This window comes from Hyperolius riggenbachi, chromosome 10 (genome assembly GCF_040937935.1).
Source record: "Hyperolius riggenbachi isolate aHypRig1 chromosome 10, aHypRig1.pri, whole genome shotgun sequence".
Classification (NCBI taxonomy): Eukaryota; Metazoa; Chordata; class Amphibia; order Anura; family Hyperoliidae; genus Hyperolius; species Hyperolius riggenbachi.
The window spans coordinates 222,740,027-222,765,227 of record NC_090655.1 but is presented as its reverse complement, the minus strand read 5'-3'; the positions used below and the strand labels follow the sequence as shown (position 1 = coordinate 222,765,227).

At 42.3% G+C, this 25,201-nt stretch overlaps 1 protein-coding gene across 3 annotated transcripts in view; it reads right to left on the bottom strand.

The window, feature by feature from the left end:
• The window catches only part of LOC137536350 (zinc finger protein 501-like), a 45,780-nt gene that overhangs the window by 3,715 nt on the left and 16,864 nt on the right, over positions 1-25,201 (bottom strand). For all 3 annotated transcript variants that reach the window (XM_068258532.1, XM_068258531.1, XM_068258533.1), the window contains exons 2-7: positions 24,120-24,495; positions 22,705-22,829; positions 18,112-18,255; positions 17,647-17,728; positions 17,429-17,526; positions 9,402-9,504 (exon numbers count right to left, since the gene is read on the bottom strand). In XM_068258532.1, the coding sequence (XP_068114633.1) occupies positions 9,402-9,504; positions 17,429-17,526; positions 17,647-17,728; positions 18,112-18,135 (307 nt within the window). In that variant the 5' untranslated portion in view covers positions 18,136-18,255; positions 22,705-22,829; positions 24,120-24,495. The remainder of the gene's footprint in view (positions 1-9,401; positions 9,505-17,428; positions 17,527-17,646; positions 17,729-18,111; positions 18,256-22,704; positions 22,830-24,119; positions 24,496-25,201) is intronic.

The following is a 25,201-nucleotide window of genomic DNA, read 5'->3' as shown; positions in this document are numbered from 1 at the left end:
ATGATGCATTGTGGGTAACCATATTTGCTCACGTAAAGTGGACCTGAACTCTTGCACAGGACAGAAGGAAACATAAAGAAATGCACCATGTTTGTATATAGAGAGTCTAGCCTGTCTAACCCCTCCTCATCTGTGACTAATCACCACTGTTATTTTATCTCTTCATCTGTGTCAGCTCAGGAATCTCCTCTACCACGGCAGAGCAGCTAATTCATAAACACAGGATGTTAACACTATGTATGCTTCCATGAAAGCACGAAGTAGACACACTGCAGATTTATTGCATGATTTGTATCAGCTGTAACAAATAAATGTTTTCCTTTAAAAGGTTATTATGCTGTTGCTAATGTTTTACAGTAGAGAGGAAGTTCTGAGTTGAGGTCCACTTTAAAGTTGAATTATCACTAATACCTTCTGTTTTAAGAAGGCAAGTTACACTGTAATAATATTGAGAAACACTGATCTAAAAGATGTTCCAACACCCTCACTAAAAAACATCATCAGTTCCGATGAGGTGAAAAGAAAAATGCCCAGACAATTTTACATGCAGGAAGTGCGTTACTCCAATCAGCAGTCTATGCAAATGATAATTGTTTCATCCATTGACTAAAAGTGTGAGACTGAATGGTACAGCAGAATTATATGATGATCAATGGTGTCACACTCTTCCCTCCTTATGCAGGGATGATGGGACATCTCGACATAGACGGACTCTGTAACTATTCTTCCAAACTTTCTTCTCTGTCCAATAAAATTAGTAAGGTGCCCATTAACAATCCAATTTCCTGAATGATCATTTCTGGTAGATCGCAAGATCGAATCGGACGGTCGATTGTTCAGGCCTACTAACGGTGGAGAAAAATGATAAGCAATTTGATCAGACTAATGAGATTGTTCATCATCAATCAGAACCATTATCAGCACCCGATCCGATCGATTGTACGGTCAATCGTTCGGGAAATTGTACTGTTAATGGGCACCTTTATAGTGAAAGGGTCTTTTCTCCTTGGGGTGTAGGCAAACAGAGTTTTGACCTGCAGATTTTGCCCTCCTGTGTTGGGCCATGTGCTTTCTCTGCTTACTCAATGTACAAATCTTCATTGAACTATTTGTGTAGATATATTTCTATTTCTATATATTTTATCCATGCTGATTGTCCATAGATGAATAGCATATGTCTGTACCGTGCTCACTCCCAGTGTTGCCAACTCATCCCTTTAAATACGGACGCTTATGAATTATACATGTCTTGTGGACAGTTAGATGCAGTTTAGGCACTGATTATCTGTGAGAAGCCCCAGAACCTGTATAACTTAGATGTGTCAGTATGTAAAGGGATGAGTTGGCAACCCTGCTCACTCCTAGAACCGTCGCTAATCAATCGTTAAGGGTGACAGTGGTTGGACTTATGTATGCAGCTTTAGCAGTGTTCAGAAAACTTAATTGTGGGAGCGGTCTTGCTTTATTCTGCCCCTCTCAGCTTTCTGCTGTTCTTTTCCCATTTTCTGTTCTCTCAAAGGACTTATCACAGGCACTGCACATAAGAGGTTGGGAAAGTTGTGTAGATAAACCAGAACACTCAGTAAATAACTATTTTCAAAAGTAATAAAGGCGCTGGTGTCAGGCAGGAGAGGAGAGCACATTCTTACATGCGCATAGGCGGCACGGGGGGGGGGGGGGGAGCTTGGAGGTGGTATAGCACCCCCAAAAATTATCTGTAGCACCCTTGCAGCAGCGGCCGATTGTTTTTCGGCGGGCGGTCGCTTCCCCTGCTTATGTCTCCCATCTCCTGCCACCAGCCACTCAAATCAGAGAGACCCGGTGTGTCGCTATGACAGGACAGCGGGTCGCCTATCATACAGGAAGACTTCCTGTAGGCACGCTGATAGGTGACCCGCTGTCCTATCATAGCGGCGCAGCAGGTCGCACTGAAGTGAGGTCTGAGTAGTGGCTGGTGGCGGGAGATGGGAGACAGTTGCAGGGGAAGCGGCCGCCGAAGGTAAGATAACCGGCGGCCGCCGGGGGGGGGGGGGGGGAGCAGGCACTGACTGGGGCAACTATACTACCTATCCTGGGGGCAACTATACTATCTATACTGGGGCAACTATACTACCTATATTGGGGGCTACTATACCATCTATACTGGGGCAACTATACCAGCTACAGTGCAGCAACTATACTATCTATACTCGGGCAATTATACTAGCTATACTGCGGCAACTATACCAGCTATGTTGATGTCCACTGTCAGTGAACTAAACCACTGCTAAGTTCATGTAAATTTGGCCCTGCTCATGACTTGTCATTACCACGCCCACTTTCTAGTGCATGGACACGTCCATTTTCACCGTGGCGCACTTCGCGGGCCGCAGGTCCTCAGCTACCCTAGAAGTTGGTCCAGCACCTGCAAAGCACCCTCAATGAGAAAAATCCTGGAGCCGCCCCTGTACATGCGACACAAAGGCTACCATTCATAAAAGTGCTGTCGGTAAAGTAAATCCGATCAAAACCAGCGTTTGTTGCGCCAAATGGGTTTGGTGTGCAGAGACCACCCCTGGAGTCACAGGGAATCCACAGCAAACATCAAAGGTCCGCAGCATCCAATATTCAAGTTCCTTTATTTATAGCTCATATAAAAAAGACATGAGTAAAAACAGGTCTGCATGATGATGACGCACAGGCATTCCGATCCTTCTTTTTCAAATCATTGCAGCATCTGACAATTCATTAAACACCACACACATCTTATATAGGTCTCGAGAGGACCTGATGGAAGACTTACAATTTGCATATTCATGAGTGAGATCTGCCAGTCATAAACTGTGAACAATATCATTAAATTCTCATAACAACTCATTAATCCTTATTAAAATCAATCCCAATTGCCAATTCCAACATCAATTCACATTTTAAACATTTAAAAACACTGTACAATGTCTCATTCATTATCTCTCTAACTCCACGGGAGGAATTATCATATTGTGGGACACCCATCCAATCAACAGCACGCCTACAACGTCCGCTTAGGAACTACGCGGATACGCAATAAAAATACGCGTAAGAAGAAGCCGACAACGTCCGCATACAGACTTATACGCATCCCATCCGTATATATGTACGCGTTAGTCATAGCCAATCATAATCATGCCTACAACGTCCGCGTAAAGACTGTTGACGTGTCACATGCGTACATATGTACGCATCCAGTCATGGAAAGCGCCCCAAAAACGTCCACAAAACGACATACAACGCGAAAAAACGCGCATTCAAAAGTGTAAAGTTCCAAAAAAAGGGGTGGGTGCATTGATTGTAAAGTGTCCCCACAAATGACAACAACCTCCCAAATAAACCTCCATCTATTCAACTCAAGATAAGTTATATGATAAGTTTACAAATATCGTATTCACGATTTAACCCTTTAGGTTCCAAGGTATCAAGTCTTTTTATCCAAAAATACTCCCTCTTCAACAATTCCTTTAGTCTGTCACCTCCCCTCCTCTGTGGCGGCACCCCTTCCAAAACCTGTACCCTCAATTGGGACACATTGTGTCCAAATTTGCAAAAATGCTCGGAAACAGTCAATTCTAAATTTTTAGTCCTAATACTCGATTTATGTGAAGCAATTCTGTCCCTGAGGCACTGGGTGGTCTGGCCCACATATCTAGTGCCGCAGGGACATTTCAACAAATAGACCACATATCTTGATTCACATGTATAATACCCATTAATTTTAAATTTTGACCCTCTACTCGGATGTGTGAATGTGTCCCCTTTGAGAATGTGACCACACAGGTGACACCCAAGACAGGGAAACGTACCCCTCCTGATAATTCCTCCCGTGGAGTTAGAGAGATAATGAATGAGACATTGTAGAATGTTTAAAATGTGAATTGATGTTGGAATTGGCAATTGGGATTGATTTTAATGAGGATTAATGAGTTGTTATGAGAATTTAATGATATTGTTCACAGTTTATGACTGGCAGATCTCACTCATGAATATGCAAATTGTAAGTCTTCCATCAGGTCCTCTCGAGACCTATATAAGATGTGTGTGGTGTTTAATGAATTCTCAGATGCTGCAATGATTTGAAAAAGAAGGATCGAAACGCCTGTGCGTCATCATCATGCAGACCTGTTTTTACTCATGTCTTTTTTATAAGAGCTATAAATAAAGGAACTTGAATATTGGATGCTGTGGACCTTTGATGTTTGCTGTGGATTCCCTGTGACTCCAGGGGTGGTCTCTGCACACCAAACCCATTTGGTGCAACAAACGCTGGTTTTGATCGACGTACTTGGAGTACTGTTATTGTGCACAATGGAGCCCTTGGGGGAAAAGGCGTCAAGCAAGTCATTTGCATACTCCCAGGAACAAGCCGCTAGTATTGTGGCCTCGGTCTCGTCCGGTGGTGGCTTTCTGAAGAAACCAGATGTCAAGCTGATAAAACGGGATTTGGAGAGCTTAAAGAAAAAATACATCGATCTTGATTTGCATGCAAAGACGTTAGTCGAATATTATAAAGAAGGGAAAATCCCTAGGAGCATGCATATACAAATTCCTCCAACTCTGTTTTCAAAATGCAAGGAACATGTCGAGACATGGGAACAGATCTGGAATCGAGCATCATTCGATGCAATGCTGTGTACGGTTCAGAAAATTATGAAAGAATTGCCGTTATTGGAGGAACAAATCTCAAAGTTGTATCAGTCACTAGCGGAGATGTTGGAGAAAGAGGATTTCGATAAGTTCAAACAGACCTTGGATGTGACACTAAAGGAATATGAAAAATCGCTAGAGGAGGCAAAAAGGAGTAAATTCCATCGAGATACCCAAGACTATCTGACGGGTTATGTATACAGATGGCAAAGGAGTGGGGGAGGCGCTTATCCTAGGCGCCCACGGCCTGTCAAGTCACAGAAACCCAAAAAGCCCCCAGTTCCTCGCCCTCCGGGCGACAATACAGGACATTCTTCTACTGATTTTTTAACCACGACAGACGAACAGTCATTACAGTCAGACAGTGCAAGCGGCGGGGAGGAAAAAGATACCAAAGGCAAAAACAAAGACAAAAAGAAAAACAATTTGAAAATGGAATTGAGAAATCGGAAATAATCCCTGTAGACCTAGTGGTGAACATATCCTCTTACTGCATGACCGAAGTGGAACACAAGGTGTTGAACTACGGACTGTCCTTTTGCCCGACCAATTATCCTGATTTCTTCCTACTTGACGTGGAACTAGCTAGATTTTATAGAGCTTTGAAGTTAAAGTATTTTTTTGGAGTTAACCATTTTTTGTCTTACCCATTATCATCCTCTGGTGAGTGTATCAAATTGAAAGAATGGGGCCTAAGAAACAACAGTACTTTTCTTCCTACATCACATGGCGTAATTGATAGCTTTGCTAATAAGGTGAACCAGGATATTAAAGAATTACAGGAACTGTTTGAATCTAAAAAGATCAAGAATATCCCATGGAATATGACAAGGGATGAAAAAGCTGCCTTGAATTCATTATCAAAAAATAAATTAATCACAGTGAAGCCAGCTGATAAGGGTGGAGCCGTCGTTGTAAAGGACACTCAGGACTACAAGAAAGAAATTATTCGACAACTACAGGATGGTGATGTATATGAGAAATTATCATGTGATCCCACTAGAGCAGCCTTTCTCAACCTTTCTACCCTGAAGGAACCCTGAAAATAACTTTTTGATCTCAAGGAACCCCTGCAAACAATTTTTTGATCTCGAGGAACCCCTGCATTTGTTTTGCAGGAGGCATGGTCTTAAAAGTATGTGTGGCTGTTTATTTCACTACCCCCCATTACACTGCCACTCGTTATACTGTCTCCTGACTCCCCAATTTAGTGCTTCTTGTTACAGTACCATCTATTATAGTGTGCTCTATTATGCTTCCCCCACGATGGGAAAAATGCCAAGGAACCCCTGCAGAGTACTCAAGGAACCCTGGGGTTCCAGGGAACTCTCGTTGAGAAAGCCTGCACTAGAGACATTCAGAAATTAATTGAAGAAGTTGTGACATCAGCAGAGAATCAGGGTTTGATTGACAGTGATTTGAAAAAGTTTCTGATTAAGAAGTTTCCAAGGGTCCCAATTATATATATTTTGCCCAAAATTCACAAAAGGTTAAAAGATCCCCCTGGGAGGCCTATAGTATCTAGTATAGATTCTGTCTTTTCTAACATCTCCATATTTCTAGATAGAATATTGAAGCCAATTGTTCTTACATTGGACTCTTATGTCAGGGATACGAGACATTTTCTGCAGGATATTAGACAAATTGAAAATATAAAACAGGAAGTATTACTTGTAACCATGGATGTTGGCGCCTTGTATACTTCCATAACCCATGAAGGAGGTGTGGAGGCAATTAGGTATTATTTAGAGGTCTATACGGATTTTTCTGTTGCTGAAAGAAAATTTTTGATTACTTTATTGGAAATTGTATTGAGGAAAAATGACTTTCTTTTTGGAGATTCATTTTATGTACAACGAAGGGGTACGGCAATGGGCTCGAACGTGGCCCCGTCCTATGCTAATTTATTTATGGGCTTATTCGAGGAGGCTTTTGTTTTCTCTAGTAGTGTTTTTTTGTAAACATGCCCTTTTTTGGCGTCGATATATTGACGACATTTTTTGTTTGTGGGCGGGGCCACGTTCGAGCTTAGACTCCTTCGTTGAAGAGTTGCATTTGAAATGTCCTGAAATTGTCTTGACAGTGCATTGCGATTATGAGAGAGTTAGTTTTCTTGATACTTGGGTGATCAAGAAGGAAGGCAGACGGGAGACGGATCTTTACGTAAAACCGACAGTCAGGAACTCAATACTTCACTTTGCCAGCTTTCATACCCCCCATGTTAAATTAAATATCCCCAAGGGCCAACTCCAGAAAGTTGAAAGAATTGTAAGTAACCCTGAGTTGAAAGAACAAAGGGTGAAAGAGATGAAATATAAATTTTTGGCCAGGGGTTATCCAGCCATATGTTTGGAAAAAGATTTTGATATGAGAGCTTGCAGAGGAAGATTTGGGGTACAAAAAACTACATTGAGAAGAGAAAGGGCAGAGACTAGGGACAGAATTCCACTGGTTACTACTTATAATGTACTGTCAGAAAAAATAGGTGCTATAGTTAATAGACACTGGTCAATTTTGAAGCAAGGATTACCTACAATACGTGAATTCCATATGCATCCACTCTTGTCCTTCAGAAGAGCACCATCTCTGAGGGATAGGATAGTTAAGGGTGACATTGGTACTGAGACTGCAGGGGTGACTACCAGGAGGGGTACATTTCCCTGTCTTGGGTGTCACCTGTGTGGTCACATTCTCAAAGGGGACACATTCACACATCCGAGTAGAGGGTCAAAATTTAAAATTAATGGGTATTATACATGTGAATCAAGATATGTGGTCTATTTGTTGAAATGTCCCTGCGGCACTAGATATGTGGGCCAGACCACCCAGTGCCTCAGGGACAGAATTGCTTCACATAAATCGAGTATTAGGACTAAAAATTTAGAATTGACTGTTTTCGAGCAGTTTTGCAAATTTGGACACAATGTGTCCCAATTGAGGGTACAGGTTTTGGAAGGGGTGCCGCCACAGAGGAGGGGAGGTGACAGACTAAAGGAATTGTTGAAGAGGGAGTATTTTTGGATAAAAAGACTTGATACCTTGGAACCTAAAGGGTTAAATCGTGAATACGATATTTGTAAACTTATCATATAACTTATCTTGAGTTGAATAGATGGAGGTTTATTTGGGAGGTTGTTGTCATTTGTGGGGACACTTTACAATCAATGCACCCACCCCTTTTTTTGGAACTTTACACTTTTGAATGCGCGTTTTTTCGCGTTGTATGTTGTTTTGTGGACGTTTTTTGGGCGCTTTCCATGACTGGATGCGTACATATGTACGCATGTGACGCGTCAACAGTCTTTACGCGGACGTTGTAGGCATGATTATGATTGGCTATGACTAACGCGTACATATATACGGATGGGATGCGTATAAGTCTGTATGCGGACGTTGTCGGCTTCTTCTTACGCGTATTTTTATTGCGTATCCGCGTAGTTCCTAAGCGGACGTTGTAGGCGTGCTGTTGATTGGATGGGTGTCCCACAATATGATAATTCCTCCCGTGGAGTTAGAGAGATAATGAATGAGACATTGTACAGTGTTTTTAAATGTTTAAAATGTGAATTGATGTTGGAATTGGCAATTGGGATTGATTTTAATAAGGATTAATGAGTTGTTATGAGAATTTAATGATATTGTTCACAGTTTATGACTGGCAGATCTCACTCATGAATATGCAAATTGTAAGTCTTCCATCAGGTCCTCTCGAGACCTATATAAGATGTGTGTGGTGTTTAATGAATTGTCAGATGCTGCAATGATTTGAAAAAGAAGGATCGGAATGCCTGTGCGTCATCATCATGCAGACCTGTTTTTACTCATGTCTTTTTTATATGAGCTATAAATAAGACAAGACAAGACAAGACAAATAACATTTATATTGCGCTTTTCTCCTTGCGGACTCAAAGCGCCAGAGCAGAGCAGCAGCCACTAGGGCGCGCTCTATTGGCAGTAGCAGTGTTATGGTGGCCATACATGGTACAATTTTTTCATACAATCTTACCATTTCTATGTAATATAAGGGAACTGCCTAAATTATCCTTTCAGTATATTGACTTAATTTACCCTTATACTACATAGAAATGGTAAGATTGTATGAAAAAATTGTACCATGTATGGCCACCATAAGGGAGACTTGCCAAAGTTCTCCTACTGAATTAGTGCTGGCTTACTGAACAGGCAGAGCCGAGATTCGAACCCTGGTCTCCTGTGTCAGAGGCAGAGCCCTTAACCATTACACCATCAGCCAACTTTACACCATCTATAAAGGAACTTGAATATTGGATGCTGCGGACCTTTGATGTTTGCGGTAAAGTAAATCCATGCAGGAAACACCACTGTCGGTATTTCAGCCTTCTGGGTGGTCATTCATAAAAATGTTGCATGTTGCGATAGGAGTGCGGAGATATCCCGCTGTAGGCTGTCAGTAGGCATGCGGGAACAGGAGAAGCTGGCCGAGTCCCTCCATGCGGTGTTCTCTCTGCTGCCGCTTGGGAGGTAACTAAAATGTACTCTGCGTGCTTATCGCTACATCCAGGGGAAGGTCAGCTTTGCCCGGGAATGTCAGCTTTGCATGCGGAAACAGCCTTTATGAATACACATTTTGCTCAGTGCTCGGTAAAGTCGGTTGTTTTTAGCATTTCCGCATGCGGGAAAGTTTTATGAATGATAGCCAAAGTGGGGATTCGCAGAAGAAGGAGAATGTGTGAATACTTCTGTATTCAGTGCTTATTTCTCACCTGAGTTGATCTCTAGAGGAATCCCCTCCTCCGTTATCACCGGTACCGCAATCTCCTCATCCTCTTCTTCCCCTTTAACTTCAACGGTAATCAGACTTTCCATCTGAGAGCACAAATATATAGGTACCCATTTTATAAATATCATTCTGAAAAATATATTAACACACTATATATAGATATATATATATATACACATACATATCTATATAATCTATATAATTCTATATAATCTATATGATTCTATATGATTCTATATAATCTATCTATCTATATATATATATCTCTATCTATCTATCTATCTATCTATCTATCTATCTATCTATCTATCTCTATATATATATATATATATATATATACATACATATACACACTATCTATCCATCTATCTATCTATCTATCTATCTATCTATCTATCTACACATACATACACATACATATATACACACACACACACACACATATATATATATATATACACACTATCTATCCATCTATCTATCTATCTATCTATCTATCTACACATACATACACATACATATATACACACACACACACACACACACACACACACACACACACACACACACACACACACACACACACACACACACACACACACACACACACACACACACATATATATATATATACACATACATACATACATACTGTATATAAAAAAATATAAATCTCAAAAGAGTGCAACCAAATTCCATAAGATGCAGAAAAAGCCCAAGCACGGGCGAAAACAAGCCTACAATATGAAATGCAAATCATTTGTTGTCAATCACATTAAAGTGCAACCGAGGTGGATTAACCACTTCAGCCCACAGGCCTTTTTATCCTTACCGCCTAGAGCCATTTTCAGTGCTCCTCCCATTCATTTGGCCATAACTTTATTCTTCCGAAACAGTCTGTGTACATGTTGGATTATTGTGGCTCTGTACATTTAACAAGCTGACACATCACTGCATTCCAGCGGTCCTGGAGGTGTGTTTAGCTATCAGTGGCAACAAATGGACAATTTGCATATTCAGCAATGATGCATTGTGGGACACCTCAGAGCTCAATCCAACCTATATAAATCGCAAATATCTTAAAGGATACCCAAAGTGACATGTGACATGATGAGAGAGACATGGGTATGTACAGTGCCTAGCACACGAATAACTGCTGTGTTCCTTTTTTTCTTTCTCTGTGTGAAAGAGTTAAATATCAGGTATGCAAGTGGCTGACTCAGTCCTGACTCAGACAGGAAGTGACTACAGTGTGACCCTCACTGATAAGAAATTCCAACTATAAAACACTTTCCTAGCCTAAAATGGCTTCTGAGAGCAAGAAAGAGATTAAAAAGGGTAATTTCTTATCAGTGAGGGTCACACTGTAGTCACTTCCTGTCTGAGTCAGGACTGAGTCAGCCACTTACATACCTGATATTTAACTCTTTCAGGCAGAGAAAGAAAAAAAGGAACACAGCATAGCTATTTGTGTGCTAGGCACTGTACATACACATGTCTATCTCATCATGTCACATGTCACTTCGGGTATCCTTTAAGAAGGCAAAATTCTGCTTTACATAGAATTTTAGTAAGAGGGCTTGTTCATCCATTTCAGCCCCTTACACAATCCTAGATGTTCTGGTTCACCATGACCTTGCTGGCCAATCCGTATCTCTTTGTCACCTACACTTAGTAAGCATTAGCAGCAGAGCTGAAACTGAGCTGCACACATAGAAGAAGCAGAGAGAGCGACCACTAGAAAGATTTTAATATATAATTACAGCAGCTATGAATAAAATGCAATGGCAGCATTCAGAGCAGATACACTGTACTTTGGGAACTTGTAATTTGTAAACAGACAATATTACTTGTGCACAAAAGCAAATATGATAACTGTATAGGTAATAAAAAGTAGGAGTTTTATCCCACTTTAAGTATCCTTTTGGATTATAAAGCTTCAACTAATACATTAATCAGGATTTCTTACTTGTAACCTGCTCCAAAGCACCAGACTTTTAACACTAGCAATTACCAGATGCTGAAGTAGTGTCAGGCTTGCAGTAGTTACACTGCAAAGCATGATGGAAGAAGAGTATCTGGAAAGCAGTAGGCTGTGACCTCTGCAACTCCACCCAGTGTTTTGACTGATAGTATGCGGCAGAAATCCCTGCCCCATTCCCAGCTTGAAGGAGATGTTGGGCTGAAGGTTAGCCACGCAAACAGTGCCGCCTTTAAGGGCATTATATGAATGAAAAGCAAGAAAACAGTGATCATGTGACTGGGCTGATAATCAATCAGCATAGGCATGTGAGTGATTTATTACTAAAGAAATATGTTACAATAGCAACCTCTCAGCATACATAAAGATGGTTTTCGAACTATCCTGGATTTAGGCTTTAAAGAGCTACTCAACATTGGTACAAACATATATATACATACAGTGCTGCCCATAATTATTCATACCCCTGGCAAATTGTGACTTGAAGTTACTTTTATTCAACCAGCAAGTAATGTTTTGACAGGAAATGACATAGGTGTCTCCCAAAAGATAATAAGACGATGTACAAGAGGCATTATTGTGGGGGAAAAAAAACATTTTTTTCAGCTTTTATTTACATTTGAGCAAAAAGTTTCCAGTCCAAAATTATTCATACCCTTCACTAACGGTCACAGTCTGTGGGAAAATCCAAAGTTCTATACCATTCAAAATAGTCCAAGCTTTTCTAAAGCGTCCTAATCAGGGTAGATTAATTGGGAACCGCTGTTTTATTCAACTCAACAGATAAAAAATAGCAGCTCTCTGCAGTTGGTTTGTGGAGAGTCATGGCTAAGACAAAGGAGCTCAGTGAGAACCTGCGGCTGCGCATTGTTGCTGTTCACAAGTCAGGAAAGGGCTACAAGGCCATTTCTAAATGTTTTCAAGTTTCAGTGGCTACAGTGCAAAGTATTATTAAAAAATACAAGATGTTCTGCACTGTGGAAAATCTCAGACGACGTAGTCGGAAGCCAAAAGTGACACCTGTGCTGGCCAGGAGGACAGTGAGAGTGTTGAAAAAGAATCCAAGGATCACCACCAAGGCCATCCTTGTGACTCTGGGCTCTGCTGGTGGCAATGTCTCAAGGAAGACAATCCAACGGACACTGCACACTGCTGGGGTCCAAGGATGCAGACCAGGGAGGACACCACTTCTCCAGATAAGGCACACAAAAGCTCGCTTGGCCTTTGCAAATTCTCATCTGGACAAAGAAGAAGACTTCTGGTCTTCTGTATTACGGTCAGATGAAACAAAAATTGAATTGTTTAGTCACAATGATGTTTACTTCATTTGGGGGTAAAAAAAGGAGAAGCCTTCAACCCAAAGAACACCATCCCCACTGTCACACATGGTGGTGGGAACCTAATGTTTTGTGGGTGTTTTTCAGCCAATAGACCAGGGAACCTAAGCACCATGAAAATAGAGCAATACATGAGGATTCTCAATGACACCAGGCAGTCTGCATAGAAACTTGGCCTTGGGCACCAGTGGACATTTCAGCATGACAATGACCCAAAACACAAAGCAAAAGTGGTGAAGAATTGGTTAGCAGACAACAACATTAACGTTTTGGATTGGCCTAGCCAGAGTCCTGACTTGATTCCAATTGAGAATATGTGGAGGGAGCTTAAAGAGACTGAGATGAAGAAAGTGGCTGTTTTTTACTTACCGGGGCTTAGTCCAGCCCCATAAGCATGGATGCGTCCTCGCAGTCCTCCCGCGTGCCTCCCGCAGTCCGCCCAGTATCCTCCGTTCAGCCGCAATCAAACCCCGGTACGTGGCTCAGTTGGTCCACGTCTGCCAGGGTTCGATTGCTAAGTGACTTCAGCCAGGGCCTTCTGCACTTGCGCAGAAGGTCCAAGCATGTGCAGAAGGCCCCCTGCTGACGTCACTGAGCCGCATACCGGAGAAGATTGTGGCTTAACGGAGGACGACGGGTGACACATCCATGCTTATGGGGCTGGAGGAAGTCCTGAGTAAGAAAAAAATTGCCCCTTTCTTCATCTCTGGGCCTCTTTAAAGAGTAACTGTCGGGCATAAAATTAAAAATCAATTCTTTATTTTTATCTGGTAAGCAAGTAATAAGGATGCTAACCAGGCAATCTGAAAGTTAACCACTCCAGCCCTCAGTCATTTTCACTTTATGCATCCAAGCAATGTTCACCTCCCATTCATTAGCCTATAACTTTATCACTACTTATCACAATGAACTGATCTATATCTTGTTTTTTTCGCCACCAATTAGGCTTTCTTTGGGTGGTACATTTTGCTGAGAGCTACCTTACTGTAATTGCATTTTAACAGTAAGAATAAGAAAAAAACGAAATTCATTATTTCTCATTTTTCGGCCATTATAGTTTTAAAATAATACATGCCTCCATAATTAAAACCCACGTATTGTATTTGCCCATTTGTCACGGTTATTACACCGTTTAAATTATGTCCCTATCACAATGTATCGCGACAATATTTTATTTGGAAATAAAAGTGAATTTTTCCGTTTTGCATCCATCACCATTTACAAGCTTACAATTAAAAAAAAAAAAAAAAAAACAGAAATATTGCATCTTTACATAGATATTTAAAAAGTTTAGACCCTTAGGTAAATATTTATGTGTTTTTTTTTTTATTATTAAACATTTTATTTGGGTATTTTTGGGAGGGTGGGATGTAAATAGTATTTTTTTTAAATGTAAATATAGGTTTGTTTATTTATTTATTTTTTATTGTAGATGTAGTTTTACTTTTTGGCCACAAGATGGCAACCTTAGGTTTGTTTACATGACGTCACTCTAAGCGTAACATGTACGCTTAGAGGGACGTAGAAGGCAGAAAACGCGAGGCTTCCGAGAGAAGCGCACATGGCCTCCTGGACGTAGCTTCTACGTCCAGGAGGTGAAAGTGGTTAAAATCTCTATTACTTTTCTTGTTGATAAATTATCATTCCCCAGTTTACCTGACTCTTATTTGGTACACAAAAAGTAAGTTGCAGGGCATGCTGGGTTGTCCTTTTTTGCTTCTGTACTTCCCCTCAGACTTAACTAATGCAGCCTCACTGGCTGAAGCCTCCTTCCCTCCTGTTTTTCCCTCCCACACCTCTGTTCCTCTCTGATTGGCCAATATTTCTCATGCTGAGACAATGCACTTTCTATAGTGAAGGGCAGGCAAATAAGGTAGAGGAGACTAAGGGAGGAAATGACATCTGAATTGGCTTCAAAATAGCCACACTTAAAATGGGAAATGCTAAGAAGGATTTTCCCTTTTTTTACTGTAGAAAAATCACTAAAATCAAAATGTGGACACTGCAATACATATGTTATGTAAGTAGAGCAAGTATTTATCTACTTATATATGTGTTTTTTTTCCCTGGCATAGTATGGCTAATCCTACTGCTTTAAAATAGAGGATATAATCGTTCTTGTTTTTTCTGAATATGGCTGACAGCTCTTCTTTAAAGAGAACACGAGGTGAGTTCTAAGAATCCTAATAGCAGACAGAGGCTGGGTCTGCATATCCTGCCTAGCCTCTGTTGCTATACAGCTTCCCCGCAGTCCCCCTCTGCGCTCTGCTATGCCCCATAAATCATCAGTCGAGCTGTCGACACACAGCGAATCGCAGCTGGCTGTTTACCTTTGTAATGCCAGTCTCGCTGCTCCCCCGCCTCCTCCATAGCTATATATATATTGTTACTACCAAAGCCTTTGTAAATGTTTTGCCTGTATGGATTCTTGTTTTCTTTTTCGAATTGTTAACACACCACACACACACTCCCATCTTTGTCGGGCTTCTCGGTTTTTGATAGGGTCGCTCCTCTTCATGCACGAGCGTGACCGTACTGTGCCTGTGTGAGTGTGCAGTAAGCCGGAGCCACTTGCGCCCCGCTCACCTACTTATTGTATGTGAATAGGAAGTGCTCAATGGGGACATCTTGTGGCCAAATAGTAAAATTACACCTACTGTGTTTAGGGAATAAACATTGTTTAATATGTATGTCAAGAGGGCATATCATTATTAATTTATGGGCTAAAAATTATTGATGGATGTAAAACTGTAAAAAAGAACCTTTATTTCCAAATAAAATATTGTCACCATACAGTATACTAGGGATATCATTTTAACGCTGCAATAACCGGGACAAATGGGCAAATAAAATGTGTGGATTTTAATTACGGTAGCAGGTATTATTTTAAAACTATAATGGCCGAAAACTGAGAAATACTGATTTTTCTAATTTTTTATATTATTCCCGTTAAAATGCATTTAGAATCAATTAATTCTTAACATAAAGTACCACCCAAAAAAAGCCTAATTGGTGGAAGAAAAAACAAGGTATAGATCATTTCTTTGTGTTAAGTAGTGATAAAGTTATTGGGGCATCAAAGGAAGGAGCGCTGAAATGTGAAAATTTCTCTCATCCGTAAAGTGAAAAATACTCGCGGGCTGAAATGGTTACACCCTCACACCAAGAATAGGTATAACTGTTAGTGAAAAAGGAACTCTCGTGTACATTGTTTTCTGCATTCTTTCGAAGCATATTCTATACAAGGGAAAAATAGGATGCAAAGATTATGTGGGCTAAAACTAGAGGGTCAGTCATCAGACAAGGGGGACTTGCCAGGTTTAATACAACCAGTCCCACTGTGGTACTTAATGTGCAGACTACTGCCAAGATAAGAAAACAAAGGGAATCTGAGGTGTGAGACACATGGAGGCTGCCATATTTATTTCCTTTAAAACAATACCAGTTACCTGGCTGTCCTGCTGATCTTTCCTGCATCTGTAGTGTCTGAACTACACACCTGAAACAAGCATGCACTGGGCTTCTGAGTGGCTACGAGTTTGTAGCTTTTCAGATTCAAAATCGTTATAATTGCAGGTGTAACCGTGGGAGACGGGGGGGGGGGGGTTAATTTACCCAGAGGTCTGTGAGATACTATGCATATAATTCCGCTCACATGCAAAGTAGGTGACGAGTTCCACCAATCACTACCGCACTTCCTCTTTTTGAAGTGCGGTAGCGAGTGGTGGAATGCATCACACACGTTGCAAGTGAGGGAAATAATACATATAGGATCCCATGGACTTCTGGGTAGATTAACTACCCCATCTCCCGCGGTCGCACCTGCATTCATTAAGGTTAATTAGCATTTAAATAAACTCGTAGCTACATACAGCTAATCTTGTCAGACTTCAGTCAGAAACATCTGATCTGCATGCTAGTTCAGGATCTGTTGCACAAAGTATTAGGATCAGCAGGATAGCCAGGCAACTGGTATTACATGAAATAAATATGCCAGCCTCCAAATCCCTCTCACTTTAGGTTCCCTTTAACACACTACAGGACCACTTTCCCAAAGATGAGGTTTTACATCTTCGTGCTTATTAGGAAATTGCTCAGCATAAAAGACCAATATATTAAATTGTGTTAATGTACTTTCTTCTTAAAGAGACTCTGAAGCATCTTTAAAAAATCAGTTTTTACCTTTTATTTAGTTTAAGGATCATTGCCAGACCTAAAACACTGCATTCCCATGGCTGAACCCTCAAATCCTAGGGCAAAAATGCACGACTTTCAAAGTCGTGGATTCTGCTGCCCGGGGAGGCAGAGCTTAGCCTCCTTTCGCATCAATCCACCGCGGATCTCCACCTCTCTCCCGCCCCGCTCAGTGAGAGGGGCGGGGAGAAGCGGCGATCAGTGGGAATTGATGCGAGGAGATGCAGAGCTACTGTAGAAAGCTCTGCCTCTATCAGGAAGCGCTCCCCGTTTTTTACCCCAGGGAATTGAGGGTGATAAAACCCTCGGTCGGCCACGGAAATGCAGCGTTTTAGGTCTGGCAATGATCCTTAAACTAAATAAGAGGTAAAAACTGATTTTTAAAATGGCTTCAGACTCTCTTTAAAACAAAATAACTTTTTTTCTTGTAGCTAATATCAAAGTAATATGAAAACTCTGCATAAAAACGTTATTATGTAAAATAAACATTCCACGTACTTGAGTAGATTGTGGTATACCGGGATACTCCTGTGCAGATTTCCGGGAATAAAGAGGACCTGTATGTCTCTCTGGTGGGTTTCTCTTACTGGATACATCTGAAGGAAACACACAGTGACTGAGTACATTGTTTCTATGCGTTGATCATAGGATGGTGGGATCTTGGAGGACCCTACATACTGCTTTCCCCTGTACAAGACAGGAGCGTCTCAGCTTACCCGGTGATGTGAGGGGCAGCTGATCCTCCATTATGGCATCCTTGCAGAGGTGTTTGTGTCCTAGATCTCTTTTTATACTGACCTGTTGAATGATCAATTTAGATATGTTATATTTCCTGTAGCACTATACACTTATACAGTATATTGAGATACATATATATGTTTGACTGTCACAAACTGGTAAAATCCGCTGATAACAACTTATATCATCTATGACATGTGCTATGTTTATTTTCTTTTAATTGATAAAATGTGGCCCGTAATCTATTGGTCTTAATGTCTATGACTGATATGTTTGATATGGTGCCACAATAAAAAGATTTAAAAACAAATAAATACTGCCACTCTTCCATTGTCAGTGACATCCTGACACCTCATAGAAACCTGGCACACACAATTATAGCCACCATCCAGACACATCCTTGTGTTACTGGCTAATGTCCCTTAATTCTGACCATAGCTCACCTCTCCTGTCAGCAGCTCAATCATCTTCTTGATGATATCCAAAATTTTCTTGTTTTTATCTCTCTCGGATGTCAGGGAGAGGCGTGGAGGCAACGTGATGGGTGTCAGAGAGCCACTTGATTCCGTCTTCACTACTGTGCAATCCTGCATGTTGGGTTACATATAAATTAATATAAGAGTGAATTTGAGACACTCCAACAATCCTCATCACCTCTCCAGTCATATTTGTGTTTTATTACTAGAGATAAGAATGAGGTCAGTTTTTCCTTAGTAAACATAACAGAGTTAGATCCCCCCTTTAGGGTGCTTGTATTACGTGTCCATCCAGTTTATCTTTTTTCCTCTTTCTCTTTAAAAAAAAAAAAATAAAAAAAATGGTACACCTACAATATAAATAAGGAATTTATGGAGTGTAATATGTTTTGCATACTTCTTGTATTGTAGGCATGTATTGGCTAGGTGATCGCTATGACAGTATATGCTGCCTATTCCTGTGTATGCAGCGCTGCCCAATGAAAGTATCTCGGCACGGCCACATGGGCGGGAAGACCTGCAGTGATAGCCTGAGCGAGAGGAGGGCGGCACTGCGTATGAAGATGGAACTGGCGGCGGCCCTCAGCAGCAGGAAAGGTTGCTATGACAGCCAGATATACGCAAGCCCACTGAACGGCCGCTCCCCCTGTCACATAGCACGCAAGGGTATTGTGATAGGTGGGGAGACTCGCGGCTCGCCAATTGGCTGGAGGTATCCATCGGATGTGATGCTGTAGATGGAAGGGGGCGGTGTCAGAAACAGCGCAACGTGCGTTCCAAGCCGGTGTAATGTCAGATATTGCAGCCCGGAAGCAGCCTTCCTCACTGAGTATCGCGCATGCTCAGTGGGAAGTTAGACATTATTTAGCTGAAATATCTCCGCTTCCGCACCACGTACACTCCCGAAATTTTTTAGGGGAGGGAGGGGACCCCCAGATCCAGCTCTGTGTCGAATTGCAGCCCCCTAGACCCGCTAGTTCCCGAGATAGGTTTGCTGCAATCAGTCTCGGGAACCAGCGGGGCTCGGGGGCTGCAATTCGGCACAGAGCTAGATGTGGGGGTCCCCTCCCTCCCCTGAAAATTTCGGGGGTGTACGTGGTGCGGAAGCGGAGATATTTAGGACATTTCACACGTGGCTGCACAATGTAATGGGGCGCAGGCTCCTACTGCGCATGCGGGGCTGCACAACGTGCGGGGCTGCAATATCTGACATCACACCGACTACTGGGAGGAGGTGAGATGGCCACTATTTAAAGATTGTATGTCATTGTACATGTTTGTCTCTGAAGAAGCAAAGTACATCTCTGCGAAACAGCTGTCAGACATCTCTTTTATTCCCCACACTGCTGTAACCACTGTGTCTACCCACCACAATAAAGGGTTTTTATGCAGCTGATGCCCATCATCTCTTATCTTTTTTAACTGCAATTTGAACGTTTGTGGTGCACGCTGCCGGTAAGACCACTTGTGGTTATATCCTCCCTGCTGCATTTTGGTGCCAGTGCTTTGTTTCTTTATCTTGGAAGAATGAGGTCATGTGACACTCCCAGAATCCTCATCTCTGTAGTCAGCTTTATGTTCTATTAACAGGGTTAAAACAAAGTTATGTGATTCTTCCAAATCATGTCTCCAGTCACATCTGTGATCTACTAATAGGGATAATAGCAATGTCATGTGACAAGAGCAATGTCATGTGACATCCCAGAATCCTCCTCGCCTCTCCAGTCAGGTCTGTGTTTTATAAATAATATAAATAAGACAGATGTCATGTGACATTGCCAGAATACTCCTCACTTCTACAGTATGGCCAAACTATTTTTTAAAAAGGAATTACAGTCTAACATTACACACATTAAAAACGTATTTACACTTATTCATACTCTTCCTTGCCTGTACAATTTTGATTTTAAAACGGATAGCATTACCTGTGGAAAAAAGCAATTCCCTTGCTCACAAAACAGAATTTCTAGGAGGGTTTAGTAGTGTTGGACAGACTTGGGATAAGTAAGGTTTGCTAGGCGAACCTGATGGGGCAAACTGCTTGCATGTGGTTCGCAGGTTGACCGGCAAACACACAAACTAGTGTTCGCTCGCGCACAAACTCACAAATCCCAACGCAACTGCAGGTTTACCCCTGTATTATACCACATCTGTGCTAGCTTAGGTCTCTTCTTCTCCCTTACCCTTGGTGGAGAGGAAATTTTGACTATAGTTCCACATTATTACAGATAAAAGTGACGTTATGTGACCCTCCTAGGCAAGTCTGAGTTTTATTAATAGAGATAAGAGTGATGTGATGTGACACTCCCAGAATCCTCACCTCTCCAGTCATGTCTGTGTTTTACTATTAGAGGTAAGAGTGATGTCCTAGGCAAGTCTGAGTTTTATTAATAGAGGTAAGAGTGATGTCATGTGACACTCCCAGAATCCTCCTCACCTCTCCAGTCATGTCTGTGTTTTACTATTAGAGGTAAGAGTGATGTCATGTGACACTCCAAAACAGGGCCGGATTTGCGGAAAGGCCCCCAAGGCACAGGACTAGGGCGAATTAAATATGATACATTCCATGGGGCGGCCGCGGGACTGCTGCGTCTGCACGCACAGACAGTGTGACCTGTCCTCCATAGGCTGCCTGGCTGTCACAGCTGAGCCGCCCACTGCCTCGCTAGTGTGTGTCCGCAGCCGCCCGCCCCGCTTGCCGCTCTGCTCTGTGCGCTGTGAGCAGAGGCATGAAAGGCGGGTAAAAGCGGCTGCAGTTGCCTGGCTAGTGGCTACAAGGACGGACGGGAGGCGGGATCCTAGAGGAGAGGAGGAGGCACCACGTAAGCAGATCGGACTCCGTCTCCGAGTGCCGATGCGATGCCTGGTGGTGCGCCCTGGCCCCTGCCCTGGACAGTCTGGACTCGAGCGAGCCTGCCTGCATCTGGCAGCCAATCACCAGCTGCTGGCCAGACCAGTACAAGGCAGACTTTCGCTCTGGAGTCCGACTCCCAGCCCAGGCAGCTCAAACTTGCGGCTGTGAGAGAGCGAGGGAGAGCGCATCCTTCAATAGGGCGCCCCCGCTGTTAATCAGTGACGCACGTGACGTCACAGATTTGCACAGCGCTGGCCAGGAGTCTAGGGGAGGTCTCGCAGTGCCGCTGGGGCTGATGGATATGAGAGCCTCTGCGTGTGCAGGCGCTCTGCAGAAGAACGAGGCCCCCTTGGCCGTTAGCTATTTATCTGCTGCGCACATCCCTGGCTGGCTGGCTCCAGATTTGTGAGTGACAAACTACAGAATTGACTAAGTTTTTGCTGCAGCCGGCCTGAAGCATGATGTCTGTGTTCCTGACTGTCAGTGTCAGGATAATCAAATGTAAAATTTAATGACAATAGCACAGCTGGGTGATGATATTTACTGAGGGCCCCCTTAGAAGCTAAATGTTATTTGTTATTAATGTATGTAGTAAGGTTGGTAGTAATTATATGCTGAGGGCTTCTTACCAGCCCCCATCCTGTCTTTGTGTCCCCTTATGCTAATGGTCTGCTTCTGCCCTGTCCAGCCCACACTCTCTGTCTCAGTCTAGCACTTCACAGCGTGTGTGCGGACAGGGAATGTTCTGCACAGCCCATTTTGCTAACTAACTGCTTGCACAAAATGCTCTGAATGGTATTTTGATCAGGGCCATGCACTCTGGTGTGCGACTGGGCTGGATTGCGGCTTCATTGTGTAAAAATGGTGGTGATCAAGCAAACTGGTTACTGGGGGCTGGAGGAAGCCCCAGGAAAGTTTTATACTTACCTGGGGCTTCTCCAGTCCCCAGTAACAAATTTGCTTGATCACCACCATTTTTACACAATGAAGCCGCAATCCAGCCCAGTCGCACACCAGAGTGCATGGCCCTGATCAAAATACCATTCAGAGCTTAAAGTTTAAAGTATCCCTGAGGCCCCTTTTCCACTAGCAATCGCTAGTGTTCGCGCTGAACGCTAGCGATTGCGATTCAGCAAAAGTACAAAATTTAGCGGCGATTTCCCGACATTTGCGATTGCGATTTTGCTATGCACTGCATAGCAAAATCTCGGCAATAATTGTTCCGCCGCACGATCGCGATTAGGTAAAAAACGAATCGCAGTAGTGCAAATGTAGTAGTTGGTTTATTATTGACATTTATTTTAAACATGTCTTGCTGTTTTTTCCTGTTATTTAAATAAACTACAAGTTTAATTCGTAATAAATAACCAACATTTTGTGGTTTATTTTAAAGTTAAAAGTGTTTGTAGGCAGTGTCGAAAAAAATGCAGGGGGGGGGGGGGGGGGCGGTTGGTGGTACTGGGCCTAGGGTGGAAAAAAGTACAAATCCGGCCCTGCTCCCAGAATCCTCCTTACCTCTCCAGTCATGTTTGTGTTTTACTATTAGAGGTAAGAGTGATGTCATGTGACACTCCCAGAATCCTCCTCACCTCTCCAGTCATGTCTGTGTTTTACTATTAGAGGTAAGAGTGATGTCCTAGGCAAGTCTGAGTTTTATTAATAGAGGTAAGAGTGATGTCATGTGACACTCCCAGGATCCTCCTCACCTCTCCAGTCAGCAGCTAGATGATCTTCAGAGTCAGGTTTAATATTCTCTCAGTTAAAAGACAGAAGTCCTCTTTCATCTTCAGTGTTGGAGGCCGATGGCCAACATGCAAATGTTTCCCCTGATCTAGAAATATAAAAATGTGGATAACTTAGTTCAAATGAGAACTCTGATATGTGTAAATAAAAGAATCCCCCTATTTGCATCAACTGTGCTTTCTCTTGCTAATAATATGCTTCAAAGCATTATTTCTTTAACTATGGTTGTGCTTAAAGCAAACCCGAATTGAAAATAAACAGAGGAAACAAACAACTGTATCTACAGTCCCAATCCTAAACAGGACTTTCCTAGGATCCCATTGTTTTAGGTTGCTGGTCAAGGTTAAAACTCCATGTTTTTAGTTTTGAATGACTCAAATACATGTCAACCTTTTTTAAAGTCAGCTTCCATACAGATAAATCTGGAACTACTGAAAATCAGATTTTTATGATAGATTTGTATGAATTAAATGTAAAATTGACGTGAAACAATTCTATGGTTGACTGGAATACAGAAGTTTGTTGATTGAAATGTTATATTTTACCATTGTATCTTAAAGGGTACCTTATCTATCCCTAAACAAAAAGTTTCACTTGCCTTACTTAATTGTATATTTGCTAGTTCTGACCTTTTCAATCCTATTTTGGACTGTGGCCAATGTCAGCATAGGTCCAACAGAGGAAAAATGGCTGCCGCTAGGTGGCGCTGTTGGCAGATAAAATCCAGCACAGCATCAGTCCTTTTAGATCAACGTGTCATAAGAGCACCGCTGCCCCATCCTCTGCGCCTCATCATTTAAAGAACTGCCAGATAATTGCCAGATTTAGTCAGGCACAGCATCAACCTATGTAGATCAAAGTGTCGGACAAAGTTCAGCATTCTGATACACCCCCCCCCCCCCCTGCACTGTGTAATTACACTGCAACCTGCGTGCACTGCGAGTGCGTGCAACGGGGATGGAGTTACAGAATGCAATCTGGGCTCCTCCCCCTGATGGCGGGTCACCTCCTAGCTCTAGTGCGCCAGCCTACCTTAGGGGACCCAGCAGTAAACCTCATAGGGAAAGTCCACTAATGTGATTGGGTGGATGGCACCCTCTTGAACTGCTAGGTTTCCAATAGGTTGTAGAAAACTATGCCTACCCTATTTGGCCAATCACAACACTTCGTGCTGTAGAGGGTGCTGTGATTGGAGAACTGTTCCCCTATGAGGTTTCCTCCTGGGTACCCTAAGTAGACTAGCACCATGCTTCGAGGTAGAGACCCTCTCGATCCCCCAGCAGCAGCACTCCCTGGATCGCCCACGGCCCCATGGATTGCAAAGGGTTAAAAATCATTCCACAGAGAGATTTTAAACAGATTGCAGCTACAGCATTACCACTGAAAGACAGGTCCAGATCACGTTCATCATTCCTTCTGGGTTCCACTCTTGCTCTTTTGGAAGCTGGTTGCAATAAGCTTTCTTTATGTGGGAATACACTGGGGATGGCATCAACCTTCAAGATTTTCTTGAAGGTGTAGCAGTCCGGACTGAAGTGTTGGGAACATAGCCTGTAGACTCCGTTTTTTGTCCCGGCGAACACCCTCTGGGCAAAGACGTCAATGTCACCAAAGTCCTGCCCGGTCTGCAGCAGCCACCTCTTGATCCTGGCGATGTCTGTGGGAAAGGCATGCAGCATGACTCCTCGGCAGTAGGTGCTCTTGTTGGACTTGCTGGGGCAGCCAGAGACGATGCAGAAAGGCATGGCTGACGTCTAAAGACAGAAATTTTAATTTTTAGTCCTCTCTTTGGAGTATACACAAAAGTTAAGATATGTACAATTATTTGCAGGTGTTAGGTATTAGTTGATAATAAATGGCTGCGGATGAAAAGAGGCTGCTTAAAGAGACACTGAAGCAAAAAAAAAATATGATATTATGATTTGTATGTGTAGTACAGCTAAGAAATAAAACATTAAGATCAGATACATCAGTCTAATTGTTTCCAGTACAGGAAGAGTTAAGAAACTCCAGTTGTTATCTCTATGCAAAAAAGCCTTTAAGCTCTACGACTTTCAAAGTCGTGGAGAGGGCTGTCTTCTGACTTTTATTATCTCAACTGTTTTCTTTTTCTCTGCCAGAGGAGAGGTCATTAGTTCACAGACTGCTATGAAAGAATCATTTAGAATGCTGAGTGTTGTGTAATCTGCACATATTAGAAAATGATGCAATGTTAGAAAAAACACTGTATACCTGAAAATAAAAATATGAGAATATTTTCTTTGCTGCTAATCTTCTAGTAATTATTCATAGTACACAACCAATTCATTATATCATATATTTTTTTTCGCTTCAGTGTCTCTTAAAGAGGAACTGTAACCCAGGATTTAACTTCATCCCACCAGTAGGTGATATCCACTTTCCCATGAGAATGTTTTTACCTTTCCTCTAATAGATCATCCCCATTGATATATATGGTAA